General features: G+C 37.8%; 2 protein-coding genes across 6 annotated transcripts in view; one reads left to right on the top strand and one right to left on the bottom strand.

Moving 5' to 3' along the window:
- Positions 1-5,070: 5,070 nt before the first annotated feature.
- Positions 5,071-17,158, top strand: LOC136855863 (tRNA (guanine-N(7)-)-methyltransferase). The gene is made up of 6 exons (XM_067133254.1): positions 5,071-5,364; positions 8,098-8,207; positions 9,824-10,017; positions 14,943-15,056; positions 15,258-15,359; positions 17,010-17,158. Exons 1-6 carry the CDS (start codon positions 5,288-5,290, stop codon positions 17,139-17,141), a joined length of 729 nt encoding a protein of 242 aa, XP_066989355.1. The 5' UTR covers positions 5,071-5,287; the 3' UTR covers positions 17,142-17,158.
- Positions 17,159-17,715: 557 nt separating this feature from the next.
- Positions 17,716-27,894, bottom strand: part of LOC136855861 (FAST kinase domain-containing protein 5, mitochondrial) — a 29,261-nt gene continuing 19,082 nt past the window's right edge. Inside the window, exons 1-6 of one of the 5 annotated variants that reach the window (XM_067133252.1) lie at positions 27,420-27,564; positions 24,206-25,742; positions 21,232-21,356; positions 20,620-20,770; positions 18,099-18,328; positions 17,716-17,990 (exon numbers count right to left, since the gene is read on the bottom strand). In XM_067133252.1, coding sequence (XP_066989353.1) covers positions 17,829-17,990; positions 18,099-18,328; positions 20,620-20,770; positions 21,232-21,356; positions 24,206-25,691 — 2,154 coding nt within the window. In that variant the 5' untranslated portion in view covers positions 25,692-25,742; positions 27,420-27,564 and the 3' untranslated portion in view covers positions 17,716-17,828. Of the gene's footprint in view, positions 17,991-18,098; positions 18,329-20,619; positions 20,771-21,231; positions 21,357-24,205; positions 25,743-26,399; positions 26,570-26,928; positions 27,308-27,419; positions 27,565-27,894 lie in introns of those variants that run through there. The other 4 variants (XM_067133249.1, XM_067133251.1, XM_067133253.1 and 1 more) reach the window with 4 other exon arrangements.

Genomic DNA, 27,894 nt, shown 5'->3' with positions numbered 1-27,894 from the left:
ACCTAAAAGACACCAACTTTCACCGAGCAATTCGGTGGGGCTCTCTCATCAGAAGAGGAACTCTCCGTGGGAGAGAGGAACCTTGACTTGGCTTCGGCATATTATCTTCAGGGTGCTGAACTATCAACTGTTTTGCGTCAGGAGCAACACAAATCAATGGTGACAAAGGAGGGACGACCGTGAATGATATCAAAATGCGAATTTTCATATTACAGTGTTAAGTAACGTAATTTTTTATTCAAGACTATGTATGTATGACGTTTATTATTAACATAATAATAGTTTTATATACACAATGTTTGGGTATGATTCTTTGCAAAAGTATTGTTATTAATTATATTATTTCTCTTGTTAAAACTCAATATATGTGCATCAACCCTCTCTTCAGTAAGACAAATCCATTATCACATTCCCTCCTATACCTTGAACTGAGACACCACAGCTGACTAACCACCAGGTACATGATTCACCGCGTAGATTTCAATTAAATATCTTTAATTTCTCAGCAGTGAGACTGGTAAGATACTGGTGAAAACGAGAAATGACAGGATTTTTATATATATACAATATATCACAATTACGTTCCTTGATATGCAATTTAATCTCAAATATTTTATATATTAAATCCTTACATGTATGCTGTGATAGGAATACATAATAACATTACCACAGTCTAAATATTAACTTAGTATATTACTTGTCTGTATAACTCTCTCAAAATGGTAACACTTATGACAGACAACAAAATGGCTTATGACAGGTAACCGATTACCAATTTAACCCTTGTCACAGACGACTTTAACGGAGAATAACCCTGACGACGGGTGGCACAAACGACGAGTATAACCCACATGACGGGTAATCCTCGTGAAGGGCAACCATTTTAGCGGATAGCCGGTATAACTTCCTGTTCTTTCGAGGTACGAAGAAAAGAGATAAGGTTTCTAGTACCAGTTCCCAAGGTACAAGGGGAGAAATAATAATAATATCTTCATAAACTGTTTTCATAGTACTATTTAATCACCGTTACAGGAGCACACACACCCATCTGGTAAAATGGTAATTTTTTTACCAACAAATGTTTCGTTATACGTTCTCTTAGGCCTACGTCTTTGGTGCGACTACAATTCTTACAGCGTCTTTGTAAGTGTTGTGATAATTTGGAATTCCGAAAATAACTAACTGGGGATTTAAGCCTATAGTGGCCTAAGGTTTTTTTCTTTTTTCTGTCTAAGGGATCAGTTTTGTAAAAAGGAATAGTTTTATCTTTGCCATGAGTCTCTCTCTCTCTCTCTCTCTCTCTCTCTCTCTCTCTCTCTCTCTCTCTCTCTCTCTCTCTCCAATAAGGCAATTCCGTATTTCATAACTTCTCAAATGACATATTTCGTGGTTGGGGAGAAGCCACCCACACAGAAATCTATTTTCGTTTAAATGATAACAGAACATAAGTAAAGTATATTTTGCAACTTAAAGGATTACTTGCAACTTACACTATGCCAAGGTCTTCTTTAGAACAGAGAGAGAGAGAGTTGGGGGAATAGTATAGCACAAACTTCAAACGAGACGTTACCAGTTCATGCATTATCTGGGCAACTAGCAACAGGAGTTATGTCCAGTAAACGAAACGATTAAGCTAATAATAATTATCTTTAATTTGACTTGATTTCCAATGCCATCGGCCTCTTCCACGACAAGAATGTAGGTTCATTTAACGGTTTCAGTAAACCCAAATGCGAGGAGGAGGACGTCCGGAAGTCTGACAAGTGTTGGTCGTAGATGTGACAGAAGGAGAAGAAGAAGAATACTTTAATCTTCTTCTTGAATTCTTACTTCGGAATAATGGGAAAGATTGGGAACGTTATAAAGACGTCCCTTTCATTTGTGACTTAATTGTTTAATTAGTCAGTTACTGAAGAAAGTGGCGTCTCTTTATGTATTTGTAACGGGCTGTAAAATACGCTTCTTTGATTATATGACTCATTAGCATTTTAACCCGTAATGAAAACCTAGTTTTCTTTTACCCCTAAACATTACTCGGTCTTTAGGAATATTGGAAATCTTTCCTTTCATGCTAAAAGAAAACGGTTCGCTTTCATCCAAGTAGAAATGTCTCGTTTGTGTCGTGCCGAAAAGAAAAATTTCCCCTTTCGTAATTTTTATCGAAAATGCTAATAGTTTTTTGCTTCGAATGACAAGTTTGATGGAAGACGATATTTTGTAATGCTACTTAAGACGTCGTGCACTATTGCCATATTTTTTCAGATGTTTACTTGAACACTCATACGGTTTTTTTATCAACTTTGTTAGCTTTCTTTTTCTCAGTTATTCCGATATTTTCACTCTGATTTTTTGAATCTTGCTTTGCAAAAATGAAATACAGAACAAAGTTAAGAAAGATTGAAAAACCAGTGAATGGCAACAGGTGCTGTTACATATCCCTTGTAAACACTAAACACCTGAAGTTTGCCAACCGCAAAGGTGAGACTACCTGGGGTCGGGGAGATCAGAGTAGTAGCCTACTATAGACTCTGTCGTAGTCAGTCAAGAAATGCATAAAAACCGTAAGTGTATGGAGGGAGACGAGGCAAAGTATGAATATGACCTATGGAAGACCTTTGCAAAAGAAATGAAAGAAGTTAAATATCTGAAAATAAAGGGGGATTCCACCAAGGCCTACCTCGAATACACAGAAAGTAAGCTGAGCCTACAAGAAGAATAGGGGATCTGACACAGCTGGAGGAATCAATTAGCGAAGAGATGACTATAAGAAGAACGTTGATGTAAGGGAAGCAATATGAGATAGACCCAGTATGGGTCACCAGAAAATAAAGAAAGAAATAAACCAAAGAAGAATATTTGATAAGTTTAAAAGGAAGGCGTTAAGAACAGAAGAAAAGAGATACTACGGAGAAGCACATTATAGACCGAAACGGAAAGTGCAGGCACTAATAAAGAAACCATATGAAGGATATGAAGAAAGAGGTTAGGAAAGAGGTAATAAATGGCAGAAACAGACTTAGGAAAACCTTGGAATACTTAGACATGCTGAGAGGTGAGACCGCCTCAGACAAAGAATGGACCAGCATATACGATGAGCATAAACAAGAGATTAAGAAAGAACCGTTATAGCAAAAGATCTCGTAAAATTCTGGAAGAAAATCAAAATAAAAGAAATATGGAATGAGAGCAAGAGAGAACGGTATAAATGTGGTGTGGAGGAGACAACTCAAAGACCAACGGCGAGATTAGGACAGAATGAACAGCACATGTTATTCCAGGCTTCATTAAAAGACCACACGGATGCAGTATTCGACATTACAGTAGCAGAAATGAGGCCTTTGGAAGAGGAGATGTGAAAAAGCAGTTAGAGAAAATGAAAACAAATAGAGTACGTGGGCCAGATGGGATGAAACCAGTTCTATTCAAACTCTTCTTACGGAGCCCCGCCCTTAAAAGGGAATTAGCAGAATGTTTAGATAACACACTGAAAGGTAGAACCACACACAACAGTTGGGTTAAGTCAAGAACGACACTCACAACCAAGAAACAACGCCCCACTGTCAAGGATCTTAGGCCTATAGCAATAACTAATGTGTCACATACAATTTTCAAGGGATCTTGAAAACCAAAAAAAAAAAAAAAAAACACGTAGTAGAAATATAGGGAAGACGAATGAGCTGAAATCAAGCTTTACTATACAAAGAAGAGGAGTTGAGTGTACATTCTGGGATATTGCCTACAAGAAACATGAAGAAGAAAAGACCCATTAGTTGTGATATCAATAGACTTCCGAAAAGCATTTGATTCAGTTGAAAGAAAAAAACTCTTAAAGGTCACGATGAAATATAGACTAATAATTGCAGGGGTAACAAGTGCAGTAACGATGATACATAAAAAATAACGCAACAAGTCTTTGCCAGTGTAGAACAAGAAAAGCTTACTGTGACAAATGTTAGTAACTTAATTGATCATCGAATAACTGGAAAGTACAACGGAAGGATCATGAATGAAATTATAAGAATCGTTGCACCATTATCTGCAGACGACGGGTTAATTCTAAGACACTCACGGGAAGAAATATCAGAAATCACAAGAATTCTTTTGGAAACAGCAAGTGAATGTTGTCTAAATACAGATAAACACAAAAGCAATATATCAACATTCAACTATTGGTATAGTATTGATGATATAGAGCATATGCATAACACAGAATGAATAAAAATAGTTAAGCAGATAAGATACTTGGGTGTGGCACGAAAGACTGCCCCGGAGGACAAATCAAAAGGAATTAGTGATGCAATCCTTCATGTATGCCGTGGGAGTCATGAAACTCGACAGGAAAGACATAAATGAACTACAAAAAGTAGAAAACCAAGTGTACAGAACAATTCTGAAAGCACCAAGGTGCACAGAAAGTTGTGCTTTAAGGTCTGAAATACGGGGCTTTCCCTTCCACTCAAGAGATATGAAGAATAAACTATTCTATGTGAAGCATACACTTGAGAATGGTGGAAATAGGCTCCTATATGAGATAGCTATTGACCAGTATGATAATAAGAAAACCCCTTGGACTCTGCAAGTAAAAGAGTATAGAATTAAACATAAACTAAAGTAAAATTGAATCAATTAAGGTAAGCAATTAAAAGAAATGATAAATCTATAAAAAATTTAAGGAAAATATAGGATAAGAAACCTGGTATGATAACGCCGAAAAACCAATGATGACCTGCAGGGCTAGACTAGGCACACTAGAATAAAACGATAGAAACAGGTTAAAATGGGAAGATACAAAATATTTGTGCTGTGAAGAAATAACTTAAAAATTAGGACATTTCTTACTCTACTACCCAACATATAGTGACATTAGAATTATATATATAGATTTGTGCAGAACCATTGAGGAACTGATGGCTAGCCATATCTGTCGAAAAAATAAAATAGGAAAGAATTTATAAAATATTTATGATATTACAAACACAATAAACTTAAACAAACACGAACAAAGGAGAAATAGAACGAGCAGGGGAGCCGTTGTAAAGGGATATTCCGTCTGTTAATACTACTACTACTACTATTCCAACACAATTAGTGAATGATTTGGTGAATTAAAGTGCCGGAGATATATTTTACGTTAATTCTGTGGATTACAGGACTGAAAAACGACCGAAATACGTGATAAATTCGTTTATCTGGCGAAACTTCTTCGCTCAGGGCTAAGGAGAACTGCCATTAGGATATCAGGAGAGGGTTTTTGACGTCCTCCGGAGGGGAGGATTCCGCAGGGGCAATGCCCAAGTTACCCCAGAAGAAATATTACCGCCAAAGGGCCCACTCCAATCCTATTGCCGACCACAATTTTGATTAGTAAGTTTGGGTGGTGTTCAGTTTTATGGGGGTCCAGGGGGGCAAAGCCCCCTCTCCCCCTTGGCTAGGTCAGGGCAAGGTACCCTAAGTCAGGTCAGGAAGGTCAGGGTACAGCATTCTAGGAAAGGTTAGGTTTGGCCCGTTTTCACGGTCAGATTCGTAAACCTCCCATAGAGGGGTAGCTCCATCAGTGCACCTCATGTGGTGCACTGTAGGCATTACTTAAGGGTCTCTGGAGCGTCCGTTTGGTCCCGAGCTGCAACTTCTCTCATTTATTTTACTGTACCTCTGTTCATATTCTCTTTCGTCCATCTTACTTACCACCTTCCCTTAGAATTGATTCTTGACGCAACTACGAGGTTTTCCTCCTGTTACACCTTTCAAACCTTACGATCAACCTTCCTTTCAGCACTGAATGACCTCATAGGTTCCAGCGCTCAGCCTCTGGCTTTAATTCTATATTCTCTCGTGCCTAACCCTGTCCCCTACTCTTTATCACCTCCTTGTACTAAACACGCTGCCCAGTTGGCCCGTAAACCATAAACTGGGACTTAAGGAACCAGAGAGACACGGTGGTATTCTTCAGTTTGACCGTGTCTTTTGAAACATGGTTTATCTAGCGTGCTTTCTTGTCATTTAATAATTTTTACTGGAAATCTACAGACCTAGTATTTAGAATTTCCAGATAAAATAAAGTCTGGAGTCATTCAGGGGTTCAGTAAAACTCTTTGGGAAAATATTCCCTCAGGAAAAACAGCATTGTGTGCACTTTGACTTCATTGCATGTGCTCTCTTTGAATCAGGGTAGCCTAGGCTAGGCTAGGCTAAGCCACCTTAAGACTTCAGATGTTGTGTCAGGTTAGGGCAGGCCACCCATGACATTTTTTTGCATATTATGTAATAGTGGTCCAAGTTTCACTGTTACTGATGATACATCTTGAGCTAATTTAGCTCGCGGTATCTTACCTAACCAGGAAGACTGGGCTTCAGTCCTTTTCCCTGTAATGGGGATAATGCCGGCAGTCCACCTCTTCCATTGCATTGTAGGCACCATTAGGTTCTTTGCAGCGTCTCTTCAATCCTTAGCTGCAACCTCTTTCATTCCTTTTACTGTACCTCTGTTTATATTCTCTTTCTTCCATCTTACTTTCCACCCTCTCCTAACAACTGAATAATTGTGCAACTGCTAGTTTTCCTCGTGTTACACCTTTCAAACCTTTTTACTGTCAATTTCTGTTTCAGCGCCGAATGACCTTGTAGGTCCCAGTGCTTGGCCTTTGGCCTAAATTCCATATTTTATACTTAACCTTTTTATATACTAGTTCTTTATCATACAATTCAGTAATGTCTTTGGCATTTTGTCTTTAGCATTTTATAACAATGTTTCATTTATAAAGTGCTGTAAAATTTCTGACCTTTGTACTCTGCAATTGTTAAGTGCTACTTGATGATTGTTGGGAACAAGTTACCATTCTGAGGTGCAACAGGTACATTTTCCAGTACAGTACAGATTTTCCAAGCCTGGGTAATAAATGTTTTATGGATTAGGCTAAGTGCATTTCCAGTTAACACTTTTAATTTGGCTTCCTGATCAAGAAAGGTTAAAGCAAGGTTAGGCAAAATAGGATGAATTAATGTTTGTTAGGTTAGGCTGTATTAGTTTGAGTAAGGATAGTTTGATAATCACTACAATTTGTTCTTTCTGTTGTATCACCACATCCTACCATTAGTAAGTTTTGAATTAGATTCTTAGATTAGGTTAACCTAGCATAGATAACATTGACTGTAGATTCCTATCACATAACAAGTTGAAGAGGAAATAAAAGATTTCGTATCTGAAGTGTAGGGCACTCACATTGGAATGTTGTGCAAACCTTTTTATAGGGACATGACTTTGATCATCTAGGGTGCATGTTGAGTTCTTCCTACTTAATGTTAATGCAAAAGTTTTGAATTAGAATTATGCATCATCTGAGTTTGATGTTGTGCAGTTTTTTATTAACCTACTTACTTCTTATATGGTGAGAATTGTTCTGTGGTGAAATATATGAGTGTGTGTATGTGTGTGTGTGTGTGTGTGTGTGTGGCAAATTACAATGGGGTAGATGGGGTGAAATACCAAGCATAATTGATCTGATTAACTCGGTTTCATTAAGAAACAAGTTTAATAAACCAGGAATATTTTTCACAAGATGATAGTATGAGAACTTTTCCTTCAAAACTTTGTAGATCCAATCAGTTTATCCTGCTGACAGACATGCAAATGTTTAGTTTTTAAGAGACTGTGGCAGAGAAGGGATGATCCTGGATAATAGGTCAAGCAGTGTGATGGAGGACAGGTTAGGTGTATCGGTGTGAGAAATGGAGGATAATTACACGATGACAGTTAAGTGTCAACTGAGTGGCTTTTGCAAAAAATGAAGCTGTATGAGAGGGGTACACATATCATGTGTGATCACTTATTGACATGAATAATATTGCCTAAAAAAGTTGATTGTCCAGACCCCCCTATAATGCCACCGTTTTAGCTTTATGTCACATAGCTGCCTTTGAATCCTTGATGATTTTAAAAATTTAGTAATTGTAGGTAAAGATATTTTACATGTTTAGTTTTCTATGATATTGTTCAAAGCACTGGTAATTTGCAAAAATGCACCATCATTTTTTAGTATGTTTTATGAAAATATTCTTTAGGAAATTAAGAATTTCACAGGGTATGCTCTCGTATTTCAGCCCTGTGAGTCCAAATGCAGTCGATTGGAGTCTTCACTATCCCAAGCATTTTCCTGGTGATAAGAAAGTAGAGTTTGCAGACATTGGATGTGGTTATGGTGGTTTATTAGGTAAGCTTGCACTGGAAGTCTGGTATATGTATATTTAAATCTGCTACAGTAGTCATGTGTCCATACAAACATACAGAACTCACAATTTATGTGCATTCATGGTGAATTTTTGTAATTGCTGTAAACATTGGTAGGTTTTCTCTCAGATGAGTGTTCCCCTGGAACTGGAAATGGAATGAAAATACAAGCTGAATTTGGAAGACCTGCGTTTTGCATACATCAGGCACACTAATAATGGCTGAGGTACTTTATAAAATATTACTGCAAAGAACACAAATTCATTGTGTGTAAAGTTATGGCACTCAATGATGACCTCAGGGACATGGAAGGTTCAGGAGAGGAGATTCTTTATTTCCAAGCTTTCAAAGCCTTGTCTTCCTCCAAAAACAAGGAACCAATTAAGTGTTTGGTTTCTTGCAGATGGAGGCAGACGAGCCTCTGAATGCTTGGAAATAAAGAATCATTTTTGAACCTTCCGTATCATTGAGGGTTTTCTGTGAAATGTACAATATTAGAGCACCATACTGTATATGTTACATGGTGCATAGCCAGATAGAAATTAAGTGTCCTTGTGTGATGAACAATAATTAGTGTAAACAAGGTATGGAGAGACTAGTGTTCCTTTATCTAAGATTTAGAGAACGAAGTGAGTAAGATAAATACAAGTGTCACAAAGGAGTCTACCAGCTCAACAGAATACTATACTGTTCAGTTCACAAGATGATGATTGAAGTAGTAAATGATATCAAGTTCATGCTTTTGTAAATAAAAAAAAGTGCATGATTCTGGGTAATTGGCTGTCTACAGAATATGTTTACATAGCTGCCTTAAAGGGTAGTAGTTAAGTAACAAAGACGATCAGTATTCTGTGTAAGCATATTAGCCTTGACATATCACTTCAGACTGGCTCTGGTATCCAGGGTCTCTCATATCAACTGGAGTCAAGCCTCAATATCCTCTTCACTAGTACCAACCTTCCCGGTCTCCTTTTTTACCATTTTCAGTTCTCTGTTGTGAAGCCTTCAAAATCAACAGCCTTGTACTGTTGTAGTCAGTTTTGTCATCATTGGCTCTTAAGAGAGTTAGTGTTGCGACTTGATCAAGGGGGCAAGATTCTGCCCAGTCTGTCCAGTGTTGGTCAGTTAGTAAACAGTCAGCTAATGAACTAAGCTGCCTTTGCAACTATCATAGCCCATATTTAAATGGATAAACTTCTAGTATTTAATAATAATAAATAATAATAATAATAATAATAATAATAATAATAATAATAATAATAATAATAATAATAATAATAATAATAATAATAATAATAATAATAGTAGTACAGTAATGTACATTGATCACTGCAGACAATTAAAAATACCAGATTTTTGTGTAGTGAGACAGTTTATCTGATTTCTATTTCTAATGATGTAATTTGTTCTTAAAGCTCATGGCTATGTTTTGGAAATATAATTGTTTTAACGCTTTCTCTTGTCTATTTTATGTAAAAAAGTTTTATGCAACCAGGTTCATGTACGAGTATAAAGGCTAACACAAAGACCTACTATTTAATGTCTCAGCTTCATGTAAACAGAACTCAGTTACCATTGATAACTATTTTCCTTTTTCAGTGTCACTAGCTCAAGTCTTTCCCGATACCCTAATGTTAGGAATGGAAATTCGTGTAAAGGTGTCGGATTTCGTTGCTGACCGCATTCTTGGCCTGCGAGAAACGAAGAAAGAGGTTCCTGGTGGATATCAAAACATTGCATGCATTCGAACCAATGCCATGAAATACATGCCAAACTTCTTTGAGAAAGGACAGGTAAGACTTGATTTGGTATTTGTGTTTAGCACTTGTCCAGGGGTAAGTCCTCTCTGAAATATGAATACATTTAAGTGAAACATGAACTCGTACAGTATAAGTTCTTACCTTTGCTTTTATGAGCAGGTGAGACTGATTTTGAAGTTTAATCTGCCATGTTTACTGGTGAGTGGGACTGGATTGTTTGGGAGAGCCCCTGTTCTCCCTTGGGGTCACTGTCATCCTTCTCTTGATCGTGACAGAAGCAGCTTTCTGTGACCTAATGTTACTGATTACTTTCTGTGGTTTGGGGCATGACAGAGCATGATTGAAGCTTTGAGGGAGGCCCAGGAAATCTTCTTCATCTTTTAACGTGCTTGTTTTCCGATTTGTATGGGGTAAGCACGATGCCTTCTTTTGAAGGACTTTGATTTGGCTTTGGGGTAGACTGTATTCTTGATCGGCTGCCCTGCCTGTCATCGCTTAGACCCCGGTAAGCGTATGTACATGTATTGTACCAGTCACCAGCGCCCTTTCTCCCAGCAGCGAGGAGTCATTAGGAAATCAGGAAAATATAAAGACTCAACATAGTGGAGAAATGACATTTTACATGAAATTACACAATGGGAATATCTAATAAAAATGCTGATGATGACATGAGTAAATAAACTGTCTTATTGAATTTGTGCATTTTTAGACAAGCATCTAATAAAAGTACAAATCACAAGTGGCAGTATTTTGCTATATGAATGTGAAACGCTGACCAAAACCAGACTAGACCTTTATTCACAAATTAGTCGTAAAGCAGTTGTTAGATGAGTGAGCAATTCTCTCCCCTCCTCTTTCCTGGTAATTAATTTTTAGTCTCTGTAGGGGGATACTGCTTACAGTGTGCCTAATGTAATATGCAGTAGAGGGAACAAGGTCCTTTACAGTATTCCTTTTACTGTTCAGTTTTGTCTCTTCTTACTTGGCTGACCGACTCTTTAACCTTGCCCTTTTTTTTATCTCCCTTTTGAGACCAATCCTTTGGGTAAGCCAAATGAAGGTAGTTTTGTAAAACTACCTTATAGTGCTGCTTATGCTTATCCTGTTGTAATGTGAAGGGAAAATAAGCAGAGATATGCACATCTCTCTTGCAGCATTTTATATCTGCCCTTCACACTTATTTTTATTGCCTGTTACACACACTGTTGGAACATACTGGTCTCTCCCAGTTGGTAGGTTTTAGAGAGCTGGTTGTTAGAAAAGTAGCCAGCATGTCAGTTAAGTTGGACCCAATCATTATGTCAATCACCAGGTTCCATATCTGTAATGACTGCAAGCCTGTTTAGCTTACCACAGCCTAGTGTAATTGTTTGCACAAAAAAATTCAGCGGAGTAGTAAATTTATACATATTTATTGATATATTTTCAATGTACCATATTTTCAAAAGTGTCACATTTATCACTTTTTGACAAGGTGTCAGCAGTGACACTGTCGTGGTCCTTGAAATACACAAGACGAAAACCGTAGTTTTGTAAGGAAAACCTCATCTTGTTAGTCTTTATTTCCTGTTTACCATATGGGAATTTAAGGGACTATGATAAATAAAAACAAGCACAAGATTAAACATTGTTCAGGGATAAATATCCAAATGTTCCCTTTCAGTAGTTAATTTTTATGATGCTGTGCAAATACATTTGAAAAATATTTTATTGGATGATCAGTACTTTTACAGAGTTCTTTAAAAAAAATACTTCTTTCTCATATACTACTGGAACAGTCATCCGTTTTAAACTGTCTCAAGATCTGAAGTAACTGTTAACTAAAAATGGCTATAATGCTTTACAAAGCACTTCAACATTGACTAGCGCTTTGGAAATATGATGGCTGATTTGGTGGTTGTACAGCAGTAAAAAATCTATTGAGTTTTGTCTATAGATGGCATTAGTATAGATCCATATTGGTAGTAATAGGGTTGTCTTGCTTTGATTAACTACATGACCCTCACAATCTACAGTATAGCTTTACAGAACTTCCTTATGTCTAGATTTACAGCCAGATTATTTTTGGAGAAATTTTTAGACCATGCATGCATAATTTGTACATGCTTCTTCCAGTGAGTGTCCATCTTTGTGTTTCTTCCATTGCAGACCCACTGCTTATGGAAGTACCCAAGGTCTGTAGATACTTCCATTGTAAGCCTTTGAGCACAGAAGTGCAGTCTTTGGTCCTACCTTTGCCAATGCCCTATTTCTTTCCTTCTAATAGACTCCTGTCAGTGACCACTTCCTTTTGGGACTCTTCTGTTTCGTCCACCCTTCTGAATAACAATTCAGACTAATTTGTGATGAGCGGGATTATGATAGCAAACATTTTTTACAATAAAACAGGTTTGTATGCACACCTGTTTATCATGAACTCTAGTGCCCTCCTCTGTTACCTGCTCTCTCAGATAGAGATCGGCTTAGCAGACGTAGGAGCTTCACTAAGGACCTCAAGTAATATAGAGTAAGCTGAGTACGTATGGTGGAACCATTATTTTTTGCAAATTTTTGCTTTGTGCATTTGGATGTACCCCTCACAATTAAGGCTGTTTTATGATGAATGTGTCTGTATAAAAACTTGGCTTTGTTGTAATCAGATAGAGTTGTTTGTAATGATGAAACTGCTAGTAACCCTTTTAATAGGTCATGCTTATTGGCACACTTTGTATTCCATATCATCTTGGTGTATTGTAGGAGACTACTCTGAACAGGTATATGAGTCTGTCGTAGCCACAGCACTTACCTCAGAAGTAAGTCCCAAATCTAAAATATTTGTTTGGCTTTGTGAGCAGTAGTTGAGAACTCGGGTTAATATCACTAGCCTTTAGAATATTGTCAGAATATATTGAATTTCACGTAAAAATAATTTGATTTCAATGTTGTCTACTTGTAAAGTCCTTTGGGACAATTTGATCTTTTGTTCATCACTCTAGGTGTCCCAGTTTTACCGTTATATTGAACAAAACCCAGAATTGTCTAATTTATTAATATTATAGAGCTTTTTTCCAGCTTGTTACCATCATACAAACAGCAAGTACTTTGAGGTAGTTGAAGTGGCAGTTGGTTTTACTTCAGTAGCCAAATGTGTTTTCAGCATTTACATTCTACATGTTTTACATTACCATGAAACATCAGGCATAATCCTACACTGATTAAAATGACTACAATAATTTCTGTTTGTATATCCTGGGAACTGCTGTTTTGAGTACAACAAGCTACATGTGCTTACATTGCACGGAGTATTTTCCATTTTTGCATGAGAACCCCACCATCCAAGAGTGAAAGACAGAGCTTTGCTTCTTCCAGTGGTAGAGCATTCTTAGAGTACTTAGATATCTTGGTCGCTGCATCGTTCATCAGACTTTTGGAACTTAAGCCTCCTTCGTTTGTGTTTGTAACTTGCAGAGCTTGGTTGTGGGTTTTATACCTCCCCTGTGATGATTTTCAGAGTGAGGAACTAGTTTACTGACAGACCCTTTTGACATTTTAAGTACAGTATACTATCCGTTTTGAAGGGCAGGGGACGCACATCACCCTCATGTGCTTAAATAGGGTTTGAGGAACACTTGAAACTAAGAAGTACAGTGTACAGATTGGGTGATCAAACATTCCTGTGCTTATAGGCACACCACATTGAGAACCACTTGAAGTCCCAGTTATGACGATAATACATTTAAGCTAAGGACTCACCATTGCAGGATGATTATACAGGTTCATTGAAATGGTGACAGGACATTATATCCGTAGTTCGTTTGTTAGTTTTCCTTTGTACTTAAGTATAAAGTGGCACTTGGTATTTGCTTTGTTCAGTTACTGATGAGTTAGCTGTTTTGTTGAAGTTAGGACTGATGGGGAGATAGATCTTATGTTAGAGCCATCATCACTCTTTTCCCTTTAATAGTTTACTGATCATTCACTTGCTTGTTGTATGTTTTGTTCATGTGGATAATAAAGATATGTGTTCCATGGCATGTTATATCTTTGAGTACAGTATTATTTTGTGAGCACCATCCAGGTTGCTGGAGTTCTTGTGAGGATACTGGTTCTTTTGAGAATACTGATGAACTGTAAAATCACCTCAGACTTAATAACTCAACATGAGTAGAATAATCATTCGAATATTATAAAAAAAAAAAATTATAGAAATACTTCTTCCACTGTTAATTCCCTTCATGTAGCTGTCCAATAGAATAGAATACAGAATTTAGGCCAGAGGCCAATCGCTGGGACATATGAGTTCATTCAGCACTGAAACGGAAATTTGGACATGAACATTAAAAAGATATGGAAGGTATGACAGGAGGAAAACCTTGCAGTTGCACTATGAATCAGTTGTTAGGGGAGGGTGAAAAGTAAGATGGAAGGAGAATAAAAAATGGGGTTACAGTAAAAGGAACGAAAGGGGTTGCAGCTAGGGGCCGAAGGGACGCTGCAAAGAGCCTTAAGTAGTGAAGAACCTTAAGTAATTCCTACAGAGCTGGTCCAGTAGGTTATTCTGCAGATACATCAGTCTGATGAGGCAGCTGTAATGTAGTTAGTGTCCTGTTAAGTGAGGGCTACTCTCCTGATAAAGAATTTCTTGAGAATTCTTTTGCCCAGTGGTGACTGTTTTCAACTGACACTGGTGTTGTGGCCTACATAGTGAAATTAAGTGCAGTGCTGTTAGAGGTTTTTATTTATGGAAAAATTTTTTTTTATAACTTTCTAAATGGAGAATGATAAAACTATAATGGTTAGTAGGCTTTTAGGCTTTTTATAAAGTGGTGATTTGATCTAAATTTATTTGGGCTAACTTCAATTATTAGTTTGATGAAGAAAGCAGTGGATTAGTGTTATAAACCTAGATGACAACACTTTTTTGTGCCGTACTTGCCATTTTAATTGCAAGTCTGTTAATATTTCTTTTTTCTTTGTAGCTAAGCAAGATGTTCTTCCTCTTTCCCGATCCCCACTTCAAGAAGGCGAAGCACAAGTGGCGTATCATTAACTCCTCCCTCTTGGCAGAGTACGCATATGTATTACGAGAAGGGGTAAGTCGGGTGAACGTTTAGTTCCTTAATCAATAAACATTTTAGACGTACTGTTTGAATTAGCTAGTAAATCACTGTTTTCCATTTATTGAGAGGAGCTCTCTGTACTGATATCATGGTTAATGAAAATTACTTTGCCAATGACGTTCCTTTGTCGTATTTTCTCTGGTTTCGAATGACACCATTTTTCTTCTTCTGCAGGCCTTGGTGTATACAGTAACAGACGTAAAGGACCTTCATGAATGGATGGTGTACCATTTCACACAGCATCCCTTATTTGCCAGAGAGTCAGAAGAGCACTTGGTATGTTATATCGTTCTGGCATTTTTTGTTCTCTTCCGAATGAAACGCAGATCCTAGACTTTTAAATGTTTCTCCAGAGGAGGTCACTGTTATAGTATACCTTTTGTGGCATGTTAAGAACCTTCATTTCCTAGTGGCACAGGTTTCTCTGCTTTTTATTATTTCATCTAATTCCTATGGCTCTGTCCGATTCCAGTTCAACTCCTTTAAGAGAGCAAAACCCTTCTGGCAAGCTCAGCAAGAGCCTGAAGATGTTACTCAATAAATTACACATATAGTATTTTAATTTCAGTCTAGGCAGTACTTAAGGTTCATTGCAGCTTTCCCTCGGTCCTTCAGCTGCAACTCCTTTCATTCCTTTTACTGTACCTCCTTTCATATTCTCTTTCTTCCATCTTGCTATCCAACCTCTCTTAACATTTGTTTCATAGTGTAACTGCAAGGTTTTCCTCCCATTACACCTTTCAAACCATTCTGCTCTCAATTTCTGTTTCAGCGCTGAATAACCTTTGGCCTAAATTCTATATTCCATCCTCATCTGGGGTTGATAAGATTGGGCACATACTGTCAATTTGTTGGGATCCATATTTAATTTCATCCAGTTTATAAAAACATTCTTGTGGCATACTGGGTCTCATTACAGTTTACACCAGATTTCCTGCAATTTAGGACTTTAATGCGAGAGCCATTTAACCAAATTTATTCAATCTTGGAGCAGATGAGTTACCAATCCTTCAAAGGTATTGATATTTAGGATGAAGTTGCTAGCCCTGTGCCCATGCCCCCATGGACGGTCATAGAAGCTTATGCCCCAACAAGGCATTCCTTGTGGCTCTGTTTGAGTATTGAGCTTACTAGACCCAGTGTTGCTTGATATTTCCCATGTAAGTGTTCCAGTAAGATTGTAATTTTTTCTCTTTGGAACAAATGCTTTCAACCAGCTGTGTGAAGGGCTAAATATTTAATTCACAAGTCTGAGCTTTATGATTATAACAAATGCTGCAGCTGTTGGATTTAGTGTGATGTTTAACTGAGGCATAATTTGTGATGTTTACCATTTCGCTGGTGACAACTTACATGCCAGTCAAAAGTACTTGAATTCAGCATTGCCATATTGTGCATTTTGCGACTTCCAATGAAAACACTTAGGTGGTATTATTCAGGCAATTTGAATTTCATCTTTAACTTACGTTTTTGTAGATTTTAGGAAGAATTACTCATTAAATTGTTTGCTGTCCAAATTATAAATAAGGACCTTGCAGTTTACTTTCATATAACCTTTGAATATGAATCTTTAGAAATGTTTTCATACTACTTTTCATATAAAGGTGATTGAGGATTGTCAGAGAATACCTACATTAATTTGTGTAAGCTTCAGAGTTGTGATACAGTACCTTCAGAATATAGAAACCTTGTTGTAATAGCAGATAATGTTATTCAGATGCTTTCCCCTTTACATTCAGTACATGATATCTCTTCTGCAATTCAATGTGCCAACGCAAGTTTGTGAAATACTGTAGTTGGTATGCTTTATAAAATTCTTTCATAACTGAAATCCATCTTTTTTATTTGTGATTGTGTAAAAATGCAATGTCTTTCTGAGGCTTAGAGTGTGAACTTTCAAAGAATGACAGGTGTCTATTTTTTCAGGCCGACGATGAAGTCGTTAAGCATTTATTCGACAGTTCGGAGGAGGGCCAGAAAGTTTCGCGAAACAATGGAGACAAGTTCTTAGCAGTGTTTAGAAGAATAGGTGATCCAGTGTATGCACAGAGCAAATAAAGAAGACCATTCTCTTATTTTATATTTTAAGTAGCACAGCAAATAGAAGAGCATTCTTTCATTTTATAAGTACTTCGGTTGAACTAAAACCATACTTTTCAGTGCTGTAGATGTAGCAATAGACTCGGAATAGGGAAAGGAGTCCTTTTATGCTACAGTTTACCAACAAAATTTTGTTTTTACAGGCAAGAACCATTGCAAAAAACTTTTACAGGCAAGAACCAGTGCTCTTACTTTTTGTTTTTAATGAATTTGATTTAATTCACTACTATGCCAGCTTCCAGGATCCTTTAACCTGGGTAATGAGTTCATGGTACCATATTGTGAACATCAAATATTTTTTGAGTAAATATAGGAAATACAAGAGAATCTGTTGGGCAAATTCACTAAATCTGTGCCCCGCACAACCGTTGCCACAATGAACTCAAGTATTGAATTTCAAAAAACGGAAATTTATTTAGAAATTCTGCTTTCCAGTCTGGGCTCAGAATCACAGTGTGTCAATGTCTCAGCCCTGTGGTCAAGGAAAGGGAGATTTTATAGACAGACAGACAAAAAAAAAAAAAGACAAAAATATAAAATAAGCAGTTTATTACAAAGCTTCATTACAGACAGACAGACAGAAAAAAAAAACAAATATAAAATAAGCTGTTTATTACAAAACTTCATTACAAGATTATTAATATTTCACCCATACATTTCTTCTTGCTGGACAACCTGACCTTTCAGACTAATCAATGCACTTTCAGTACGGCCATCAGTTGCAAGTGTAGAACCTTCCTTTAAAATGCGCTCTAAGCACGCGAGTTTTGTGCGAAGGTTTTTACGACTGTAGTCCATGTGAGGAACCTGTGAAGGGAAGATTACTAGTCAGTGATCATCAAAAATGCCAACCCTACAACTGGTATCAAATCAGAGTACTGTAACAAGAATTCTAACAAAACCACCTGTACCTACCACACACACGTGGTACCCAAGACGGTTAAGCTGGCGTTTCTTCATTTGAACATTGCCCTGCAAGTGACTTGTGTTTCGTATGAAGGCGTTGCGCCCGCCAATAATAACGGCATTCCACTGCAAGCCTCCATAGGACGGACATGGATATTTAAGGGCTGCAGGTTTAAGATCCAGGTACTCGCTTGGAAGCTCGACTGGGTCTCCTTCGCTTGAGGTGCAAAACACCAAATCTGTGGAGGTGTGGAGGTACACTAAAATTAGCAAGACTGCACTCCCATTCTTGTTTAATGTAAAATACTGTGGACAATAATGTTTGTTTACTTCTAAGAATAAAACAGGGTAACATCCAGTTAATATTGGCTGAAAAGGACCCCTTTAAGGTTGGAGGGGGATAACACTTGCAGTGAGGCTGGCAGCAATTAATTTTGATCTGCCTTCCACTTTTCATCCATTTCATTTGTTCTCTTCCCAACTTGCTTTTAGCTTCTTAAGCTTTCCCTTGCTCCAGTTTTCACCTTCCAAATCAAAAACAAATGGTTTAGGTAAACCCTATGAGAGTCTATTTAAAAGGTACTTCAGTGGTCTCAATAACATGCTGGGCAAGTCCTCCACACCATACCAAGAGAATTGTGTGGAGTGTCAACCAGGTTGTCTCATGGTGACCAGAAGTGGGAAAACCCTGACTTACTTGGATGAGAACTAAGAGGCAGGAGACTGGAGATGAGTGGAATAAATGTACAGTTTAAGAAACACCTGTGTGGTGAACTTTCACAAAGGTGATGACAAACAACTGGTGATTACAAGAAAAATGACTGCTGTCACCGCAGTGACTGTTAAATACGGTAGCTTAATTACATCATCAAGTTATATTCCCTATCAAAACAGTTGACTTATACAGGGTTGGGCTAATAGCTTTGTCTTTAATACTAAAATTAATTTTATTTGATAACTTGCACGTTGTCAATTTTTTATTGGTCAAGTAAAAATACAGTACTGAATATTCTGACAAAAATTCCTGTAACTGATTTGTACAAAACTACTTCTTCAATGCTGGCTGAAGTTTGGACACTCCCATTAATGTATTTAACTAGTAGTGTTGAACTCCCTTCTGATTTATAGATTAGGCATACATGCCAAGCACTGGGACAACTAAGGCCATTCAGCGCTGAAACGGATATTGACAGTAAAAGTTTGAAAGGTGTAACAGGAGAACCTCACAGTTGCACTATGAATCAATTGTTGGGAGAGGGTGGACAGTAAGATGGAAAAAAAAAGAATAAGAACAGAGGTACAGTAAAAGGAATGAAAGGGGTTGCAGCTAAGGGCTGCAGGGATGCTGCAGAGACCCTTAAGTAATGCCTACATTGCACTGCACGAGGTGCACCGACGGCACTACCCCCCACCCCCCACCCACAGAGTGAACTCCCTTCCGTGCATGCAAGGATTGGGTCATATGGGTTACTCAATAAATGTCTGTAGATGGAAAAACAAAGATTCAAAAAAGAGAAAGAAATTTTGCGACCAAGACTTGAGAACTGTGTTGGTTGTAGGGCAGTCACGTAGGGCAGTAACAAAACTTTTTTTTTTTTTTTTTTTTTACTATTAATGCTGAACTAGATAATGGAAAATTTCCCATGTTTAACCACAAATACCCATTAATTTGAATTTGCTTTTTCTTGTGAATAACTTATATCCCAAGGGGATTATATTTGATGTATCCTCTACCCCGACTTGCCAGGATTTGAGCCTGCTGTATATTGTCAAGTGATAGTTGGTCAGTTTTACATGTTTTTTAGATGTGGTCACTATCTTGGTTACATTTCATATGCTAAACATTTGTTAGTACATTTATAATATACTGTGCTGATATGGCAAAGAGGAGTTAGTCAAACACGGAGGTAATTGGAAGAAGACCAGTAGGGAGCCCATGAAATAATAGACAAATGACAAGATGAATGCCTATAATATATGGAAATTCAGGCAGAAAATGCACAAGACAGATGATATGGGAGAGACATTATTTTACATCTGATTTAAAAACTGTGATCTGGTCACAAAAGATATAGCTATATATATATGGTTTGTCAACCCTAACGACTTTCAATACCTATGTAAGCAAAGAAACAAGACATTTGACCATTTGCTGCCATTGGAAAGGATTATATGACAACCTTTAAAGTGAAAAAGGATTTTATGACAAAGTGAAAAAGGATTTCATGACAAATTTTAAAAGTCAAAATGTATCAAATAACTTTGTACAGTGTGATGTTCCTACAAAAATATTTTAATTACACAGAAAATATTTCCCCGAATCATTTCAGTAAATGGTATCGAATGTTACAAACCTAAGAAAATAAAAATTAGCTACACAAAAAGGTACAAGTAAGGCTAAAGTCCAATGATGAATCTATGAGGTGTAAAAAATTGAAAGCTTCTTAAATTTTGATCCCACAATGAGTCCAAGGCTAAAAGAAAAATCTGCATCAGAAAATCATCTGAACCACAGTCAAGCTTCACCTACCAGGAGTCTGTACGTGAGGCAACACATTTGTGATGGTGACAAAGTTCGTTCCGCCCAACATCGCTGCCAACTTATCCTGGACTTCTAAAATTAGCTTCTCCTGATGAGTTGGGTCTCTTGTGGATCTGCTAGGCACTCTAGCTATGTATTTCTGAAATCGACAAAGACTGTGTGAAACTTGGAAACAAACCACGTCTGTGAAGTAATGATGGGAAGGACATGGTCAAGTGCAGTGAGTAAACTGCACATCTCTCTGATGTAAACAAAATCCTTGGGTAAGCAGTTCAAACTGATGCCGATCAGAGTTAATAGTAACCAAACCTTCAACAAAAATACCATAAAAAATGTAAGCTACCCTGGCAGTTACCATCAACAAAAAAGGTAAAGTAAACTTTCATGACAAGTCTTCCAGCCTTAATTTGCGAGGGGAACCTCCCCCCTAGTAAATTTAACCTAATAATCATTGGTGAATTTGCATAAACAAACTGTGTTTTCAATCTTACAAAGCTTCAAGTTGATGTAATTGTCTAAAACACAAGTGCATCTGTAGCCCAGATTAAACAAGACTTTAATGATCAGGAAATGTCATTCAAGATCCTCACTATTCCTTACTTTGGTCAACTCGGCTCTGCTTTCTGGGTCTAGTCTGTATCCAGGGTAACCTGCTGGACCTTCTAGCTCCAAAGCCCAGTCCAGTTCATTCACCTCTCGTCCCATATCTGAGTAATTGGTGTTTTCTGGAAAAGAAGGAAAACACAGTTCAGTTAGAAAAACAATGAAGTTTTAATAAGGAACATGTACTGAAGTTTTTAAATATCTTCTCTGAATACAGTAACAGCAAAATATAATATTGTATTATAAAATTCCACTTAATTAAATGAGAAAGAGAAAGAAGATGATTCCTTTTACTTAAAATACACGAAATAAAAGTGAGCAGTTGCATTGCTAACAATACTGTATACAGTATTTGATTTTTTTTTTTTTTTACATTTTCACCTCGGAAACAATTATCTTTCGTAAGATTGAGCAAGTGATACCAGTCACTGAAAAAGAAAGCAAACTTCTTTCCACTACTTTCACAAATTTCTCCTGAATGAACAGGATTACTGTAATCACATTACACTACTTCAAAAACATTATGTTACAACCATTAACACTGGATTAATTATACTGTAAACATTTACGACGTATCATACAAAATATTCTACTGTACTAAAAAGGCCTTATTTTTGCAACGCTGAGTTTTTTTTATCACCACCAATATCTGCTCCCTGATTAACACGAACATCTAGCAAAGAGCCTCTATGCCTTTTAATAACCACAATATGTTCAATCTGATTTTTATATTTCCCACACGGTGGCACCCATGTCATCTTGTGTATATTGTGATGTTGAAAAAGTGTGCCCCCCAATGACTAGCTAGACAGAAACTCCCAATCCTTACTCCAATTTCACTCATCCTACCATCGACACCCATCTTACCTTTACAAGCCTCAAATCCCTGTAAAAAAAATTATATCTAAAATAAAAGAAAAGTACCATAATAGTGATCACACAGATTAAGATGATTCAGCCATGATCTGAAACATAATAGATGTGGAAATAGCAGGAGGAAGACTAGTGTATGGCCACAGAAACTCAAGGAGACAGATGAAGACCTCAACCAGATGGGAATTCAGGCACAAACTCCTCATCTTGTGTCTCAACTCAATATGGAAACCTTAGCATGGAAACTGATAACGATGATGTATTTATCACATGCAAATACAAATGAGTCACATCTGTATGGCTGAATGAAATTTGCTGAATGCCTGTACGCACACACACTATCACTTTCATCCCCAGATTCCCCAGTCTGATGGCATAGCCTTTTGTCAGTCTCTCTTACTCTACAACACTCACATATAGTTATCAGAATAGACACCACCCTACTATGAATATTCAGGGATACATACAAATGAGATCACAAATCAAAATTATGTTCAGAGCGTTCCCCTTTTCCACCCGTAAGTTAAAAAAAAAAAAAATTTTGTGTCTATTCTGTACATACAGTACTGTATTTTCAGTGCATTGTGTTTAAGGATGAAATATGTACAGTAATGTATTGATTTTATATCGTACAATACCTAAATAGACATGAGTATATCCAACTTAAAACAATTCAACATACAGAAGGCTGTCCGGATTGTAGCTCGTTTGTAAGTAGGGTGGTGTCTTATATACATAGTGGATGTGTAGCCCAATGGATTTCATGACTAGAAGTGTTTTCAGTTGTGGAAAATACAATTAAAAAGTTATAAAAGCAAGACAGGACATTTGCCAAAGCACTTTGATCTACACATAGCATTACTCCCCTTACATTTAAGATGGAAATTAGAACTCTACTTTTGCTCATCAATCAGCTGCTAGTGTTAAGTCATCACACCAAACTCATAAATTAAATCAAATCAATCTTAGTCATTAAGATTTAAAAATACAAACATCTTATCTTTCAGGCTTCTAGCTTGTGGATTGCATTATGTTTGCACAGCAAATATTTTTACAGAGTAGAGACCATAATGTTTAGTAATGTTGTCATATCAACGCCTCTTGTGTCTTGTGACAACAATGGGGGGCCCTTGTAAAATTCTGCCACCTGTGTCTTTCCTGTGCTTCACTTTCACAAATCTCCACTCCTCTCCTAACTGCCAACTCATAATTCACATCCTGTAGGTGTGGACCTTCCAAACCTTTTAGTGGTCAAAAAGCAAAGCATACTAGCATGTACTAATCTCCCTGGGGTGATGTGACGGACATGTCAAAACCATCTTCCATTTACCTCTATCATCATTCAATCAACAAATGAAACATGTAATTTTCTTCTCGGTATCATTTCTATGTTGCCAGATTCCTGATAATTCTTCATTGTCCTAGACTGAAGTCTTCAATTTCGGTTTATTTCATTTCTGAATCTTAACCTGCCTGCCCACTGTCTGATTTGCCCTATTTAGTGTTTCACTGAATTCTGAATCTTGAGGACATGTCCTGGATATTTGAAAGATTAACCCTCTTTAACCATTTCTCAATCTGATGTTGTTTTATATTTTTCTGCATACTTTCATCATTACTTCTGTTTTTCTTATAATTTATAATTATCTCCAGATATTTGATACACTACATAAAAGCTTTGCAAACCTTGTGGTATTCTGCTGATTAAACATCTGCATAATCTAAATCTGCCTGGTTTCTGTCCATACGCCAATCTCGACCTCCTCTTCCATCTCCAGCCACTTTCTTCATTATAAAATCTATGTGAAGGGCAAACAGCATTGGTAGAATGACTGCATATTCACTTAACAGAACCCCATCAACATGACTTTGCGTTTATTTTGTCCTGGGATAATTTCAGTTTGTTTTTACCCACCACTAGCAATAGCCACAAATAAAATGATAATGAATGAATCAACAACAATTGATAAACACTGGACTCATTACAGATAATGAAGTACTCTAAAATAAGCATCTGTACAGTATTCAATATAACTACTAAAAATTCAAGTTAATTTGTATAAAAAGAGAGATAAAACCATTTCAATCAAATACTTACTACTCAAAAGACTCAACATTGAGGGTTGGAGGGCAGCAGAGATTAAATCAAGGGCAAATATTCCCATGTTGACCAGGTACACAACGCACGACACAAAACTCTTCGGATACATGTTGATTTCGCTGATCCGTTCCTTTTGTCTCAACTCCTCTGCGATTTTCACAAAAATATCGGGGCAGTCTGGTGGTATGAAGTTGTAAAGCATCAACGCAAAAGTAATTCTTTCGATGTCCTTAAGTCTTAGAGATTTAACTTCACTCGCAAACCTCGTAGCAATCGCGTTGATCACATCGCCATGAAAGACTAGCAAGTTGTTTCCTACTAACGCCACCTGAAGAAGGCACATGTGGTTCAACCGGGGAAGCTGCGGCTTCAGCGATTCCAGCAAGTTGTGCAGCGACTTCCATCTCGTGCCGGGAACGCTCTTTCGAAGAATCTTGAGGATGGCGCAGAGCGAGGCATCGGATACAAATTCTAGATTTTCTTGGGTTTTGTCGATGATTGCGTCAATTAGCTTTTCACTTTTTAAAAAGGTCTGTGTTTTGAAGAAACCCATGGCAATGACCCCTAGTTCCTCTATAGATACGTGTTCTAACACTTCTGTGAGTCGTTTTTCCAACTCTCGCATCACAATAAAAGGTTCTAATTTCCGACTTAAATTAGCATAAAACAGATACTGAACGAGCTGGGTGGGTTCCATAGACCCCACCCTCCTACCTAACATTTTGGTCATCTGTACATTGTACGTTGACAGTTTGGAAAGCTTCAGAGCATACCAGTGATCTGCAACTAAAAACATTTGTGACATATCCCACTTTTTCATTCTCTGAGTGCAGACTTGATCCAGGCGATTCCACAGACTCAAAAAGTTCGGCGTTGTCGACGTGGAGGTTTGAGGCCAGAGTGCCAGGGACGAGAGGATCATCAGTAACTGCTGATCGCTCAAGTGAGTCAACTTTTTCGTTAGCTCGCCACACAAGCTAGAATGCTGCGCATCTTCCAAGTCCATCGGTTGGTGACGGCACAGCTGGGACATGGCGATGAAACCATCTGCCACCTCTTGTGCACTGCATTTTTCCCAATCAACACCAGAACAATACATGGCATGTTGATAGTAAGTAGAGTCTGGGCTATCTTTCCCAACAGTAGTTGTACTGTAAGCAGGCAATGACCTTAAAATGGCATGGGCATGCTCATTTTCCAAGTCCTGGAACTCTTTTACGAAAAATACATTTCCACAATGTAAAGAACGAGACACAACTTTGTTGAAGCCTCCTCGGGTGCTATGGGTAACACGCTGAGACCAAGTGAGGTTATCGCTGCCAGGTACCACATTTTGCTGCTGATATCCCTGACCACCCAAGTAACCACTGTTGAAGTTCTGGACATTATATGCTCGGACACCTTGCTGAATAATTTCATTGCGATTTGTTATGAGACCACGGCCAAGGGCCTGGACAGTGGGCCACAACCTGTGAGCACACATTGTGCTCCCTTACGATAGCGTAGTCTCTTCCAGCAGTGTCCTGTTCTTGCCCTGTTAGGAAGAGAAAAATAAATCAGATGTGAACAAGTCTTGTCACAATAAAGGGATTGAATCTAATAATTAGAAATTGCAATCTACTCTACTCAACGGCATGACTTTTACAAAATTCTGAAAGATTATCAGGACATAAATATTTTCTAAGTGTAAAGGCTGGCAAGATGGAAAATCAAATGCCTTTTTCTACTCTGTAGGCTTAAAAAAAAGGGGGGGGGAAGGAAGGAAGAGTTAAGGGGGCATGACCAAAAAACTGATACACCTTTATGCATCTTAAAGAGTAACATTTCCAAGTACGGGAAAGAGAAGCATGAGAAAAATCCAATATTTTGCCAATCCAAAATAATAAATAATTGCATATTTCATAAATATAAACCTCTCATTTAATGATGCTAAGTTCCTGGGGAGGCATGATTGCTCAAATAAGTTTTTTTATATTTACTATAAAGAAAAGTCTGAATCATTCATGCTAGTAATTTACGAATGTAGTGGAAAGCGCTTCACCTCATCTCTGATTCAACTGATGCAAAGCACCAATCTGAGTAACTGAGGAGAAATCCTTCCAGAAAGGCAATGGCAGTATCAGGATGGAAGGTGAAAGTCCAGGAAATACTAACGTACAACATACATAAACCCGACATTAAAAACCATTACCATCATAGTTTTGGTCACCCTAGCCTAGCGTAGCCCACAAGGGCCAAGTATTCGACGACGAACAGGAGGAGGACGGCGCTTCTGGTGGAGACCTCTGGGCAGGAGCTTGGTCCACGTTTCTCGTGCCCAGTTACTTGGGGAGGGGGGTGGCCAAGTGGAGGCACAGCACCCTAAATCAGATTAGGAAAGGTAATGTCAGGCTAGGTTAGGGTATGACAAGGGGTTTACATTCAACTTCGTCAGCAGAACCTCTGTCCGAGAAATGCACCAGTTCTGGCTTGCCTATTGCTACGGACGAATGGCCTATGCGTAATGGGGTGTTGGGAGGGGAGAGAGGGGGAGTGGGCAGCAAGAAGGCTGTCAACCTTGGGGTCTAAGCGGCTCGAAACTTGACAGGTCCTCGGGAGGGACGGGGAAGGAGGAGGAGTCCTAATTACCAAGAGGGCACACTCTCAGGGTCGATCAACATTTGTACGTATTTAATCACCTGCAGAGGCTACGCTAACCAACTCCTCAACCTTAATTTTACCTCTTGGTATTTGCTTTCACGCCATTTACACCTACGTGCCACAGTGTTGTCAGAAATGGCGGAAAAACGGAAAATGTCTCACCTACACCTGACGTAAGGTTCCGTACGCCACTATTTACTAGTCACGACTGGTTCTCTTCTTCTTCTTCCTCGTCTTCGTGGTTTGTGTGGACACAGTTTGACCACAGGATTAGTTCACTTTTTCCTTTTAATATAAACCATTTGCAAACTTCGAGAGCTGGATAATGCATAAAAATCACATTAAACGACTACACTCAATGTTATAACAGCTCAGCATTAACGGCCTGAATTACGTATGCATAGAGAGACGTAGTGATTTAATGTATGCCATTTCCTTAAACTGCCTCCCAGGCCTGCGGTGATACATACACTTTGGATATTTTATAACATTCAGTTCATTATTAATGTCATAAATAATGCATTCATAATGACAGCTTATGCGATTTACTGTTCATCAGGAATCTACTTACAATTTGATGAAAAATGAGTTTGAAGCCATTTAAAATAGTAATCGTTGCTTTGGAACCAGTAACGCAAACGTTCTTAATACTGTTTTTGGTGTAAGGGAAGGTGATGTAACACCTTGTTTTCATTTCATGCGAACGTATGTCCCAATTTAATCTGGTAATTGAGTCTTCCTTCGTCATAAATATTTCATATATAAAGAGACTGTTGCAAAGATCAATACGTTTCATTAAACCATTATAAGGGACAGTTTACGAGCTGATGTCAGCGGTCGGTCCAAGACACTCCCAATGCTCTTCATAATTCAATATTCTTATGATGTGAAATGCAACGATATTAATTTACAATATAAAAAATGCCAGTAACGTCATGGACATGCTACAAGATGTCAATTCAAACGCGTTATGTAGAATGCAAACTCTGCACATTAGGTGTTGATTTACGCTAATAGAGGTCTTTTTGAGTGTATTCGCGGACACT

The sequence above is a fragment of the Macrobrachium rosenbergii genome, chromosome 33 (assembly GCF_040412425.1).
Source record: "Macrobrachium rosenbergii isolate ZJJX-2024 chromosome 33, ASM4041242v1, whole genome shotgun sequence".
NCBI classification, from domain to species: domain Eukaryota; kingdom Metazoa; phylum Arthropoda; class Malacostraca; order Decapoda; family Palaemonidae; genus Macrobrachium; species Macrobrachium rosenbergii.
This window is presented reverse-complemented; position numbering and strand designations above follow the sequence as displayed.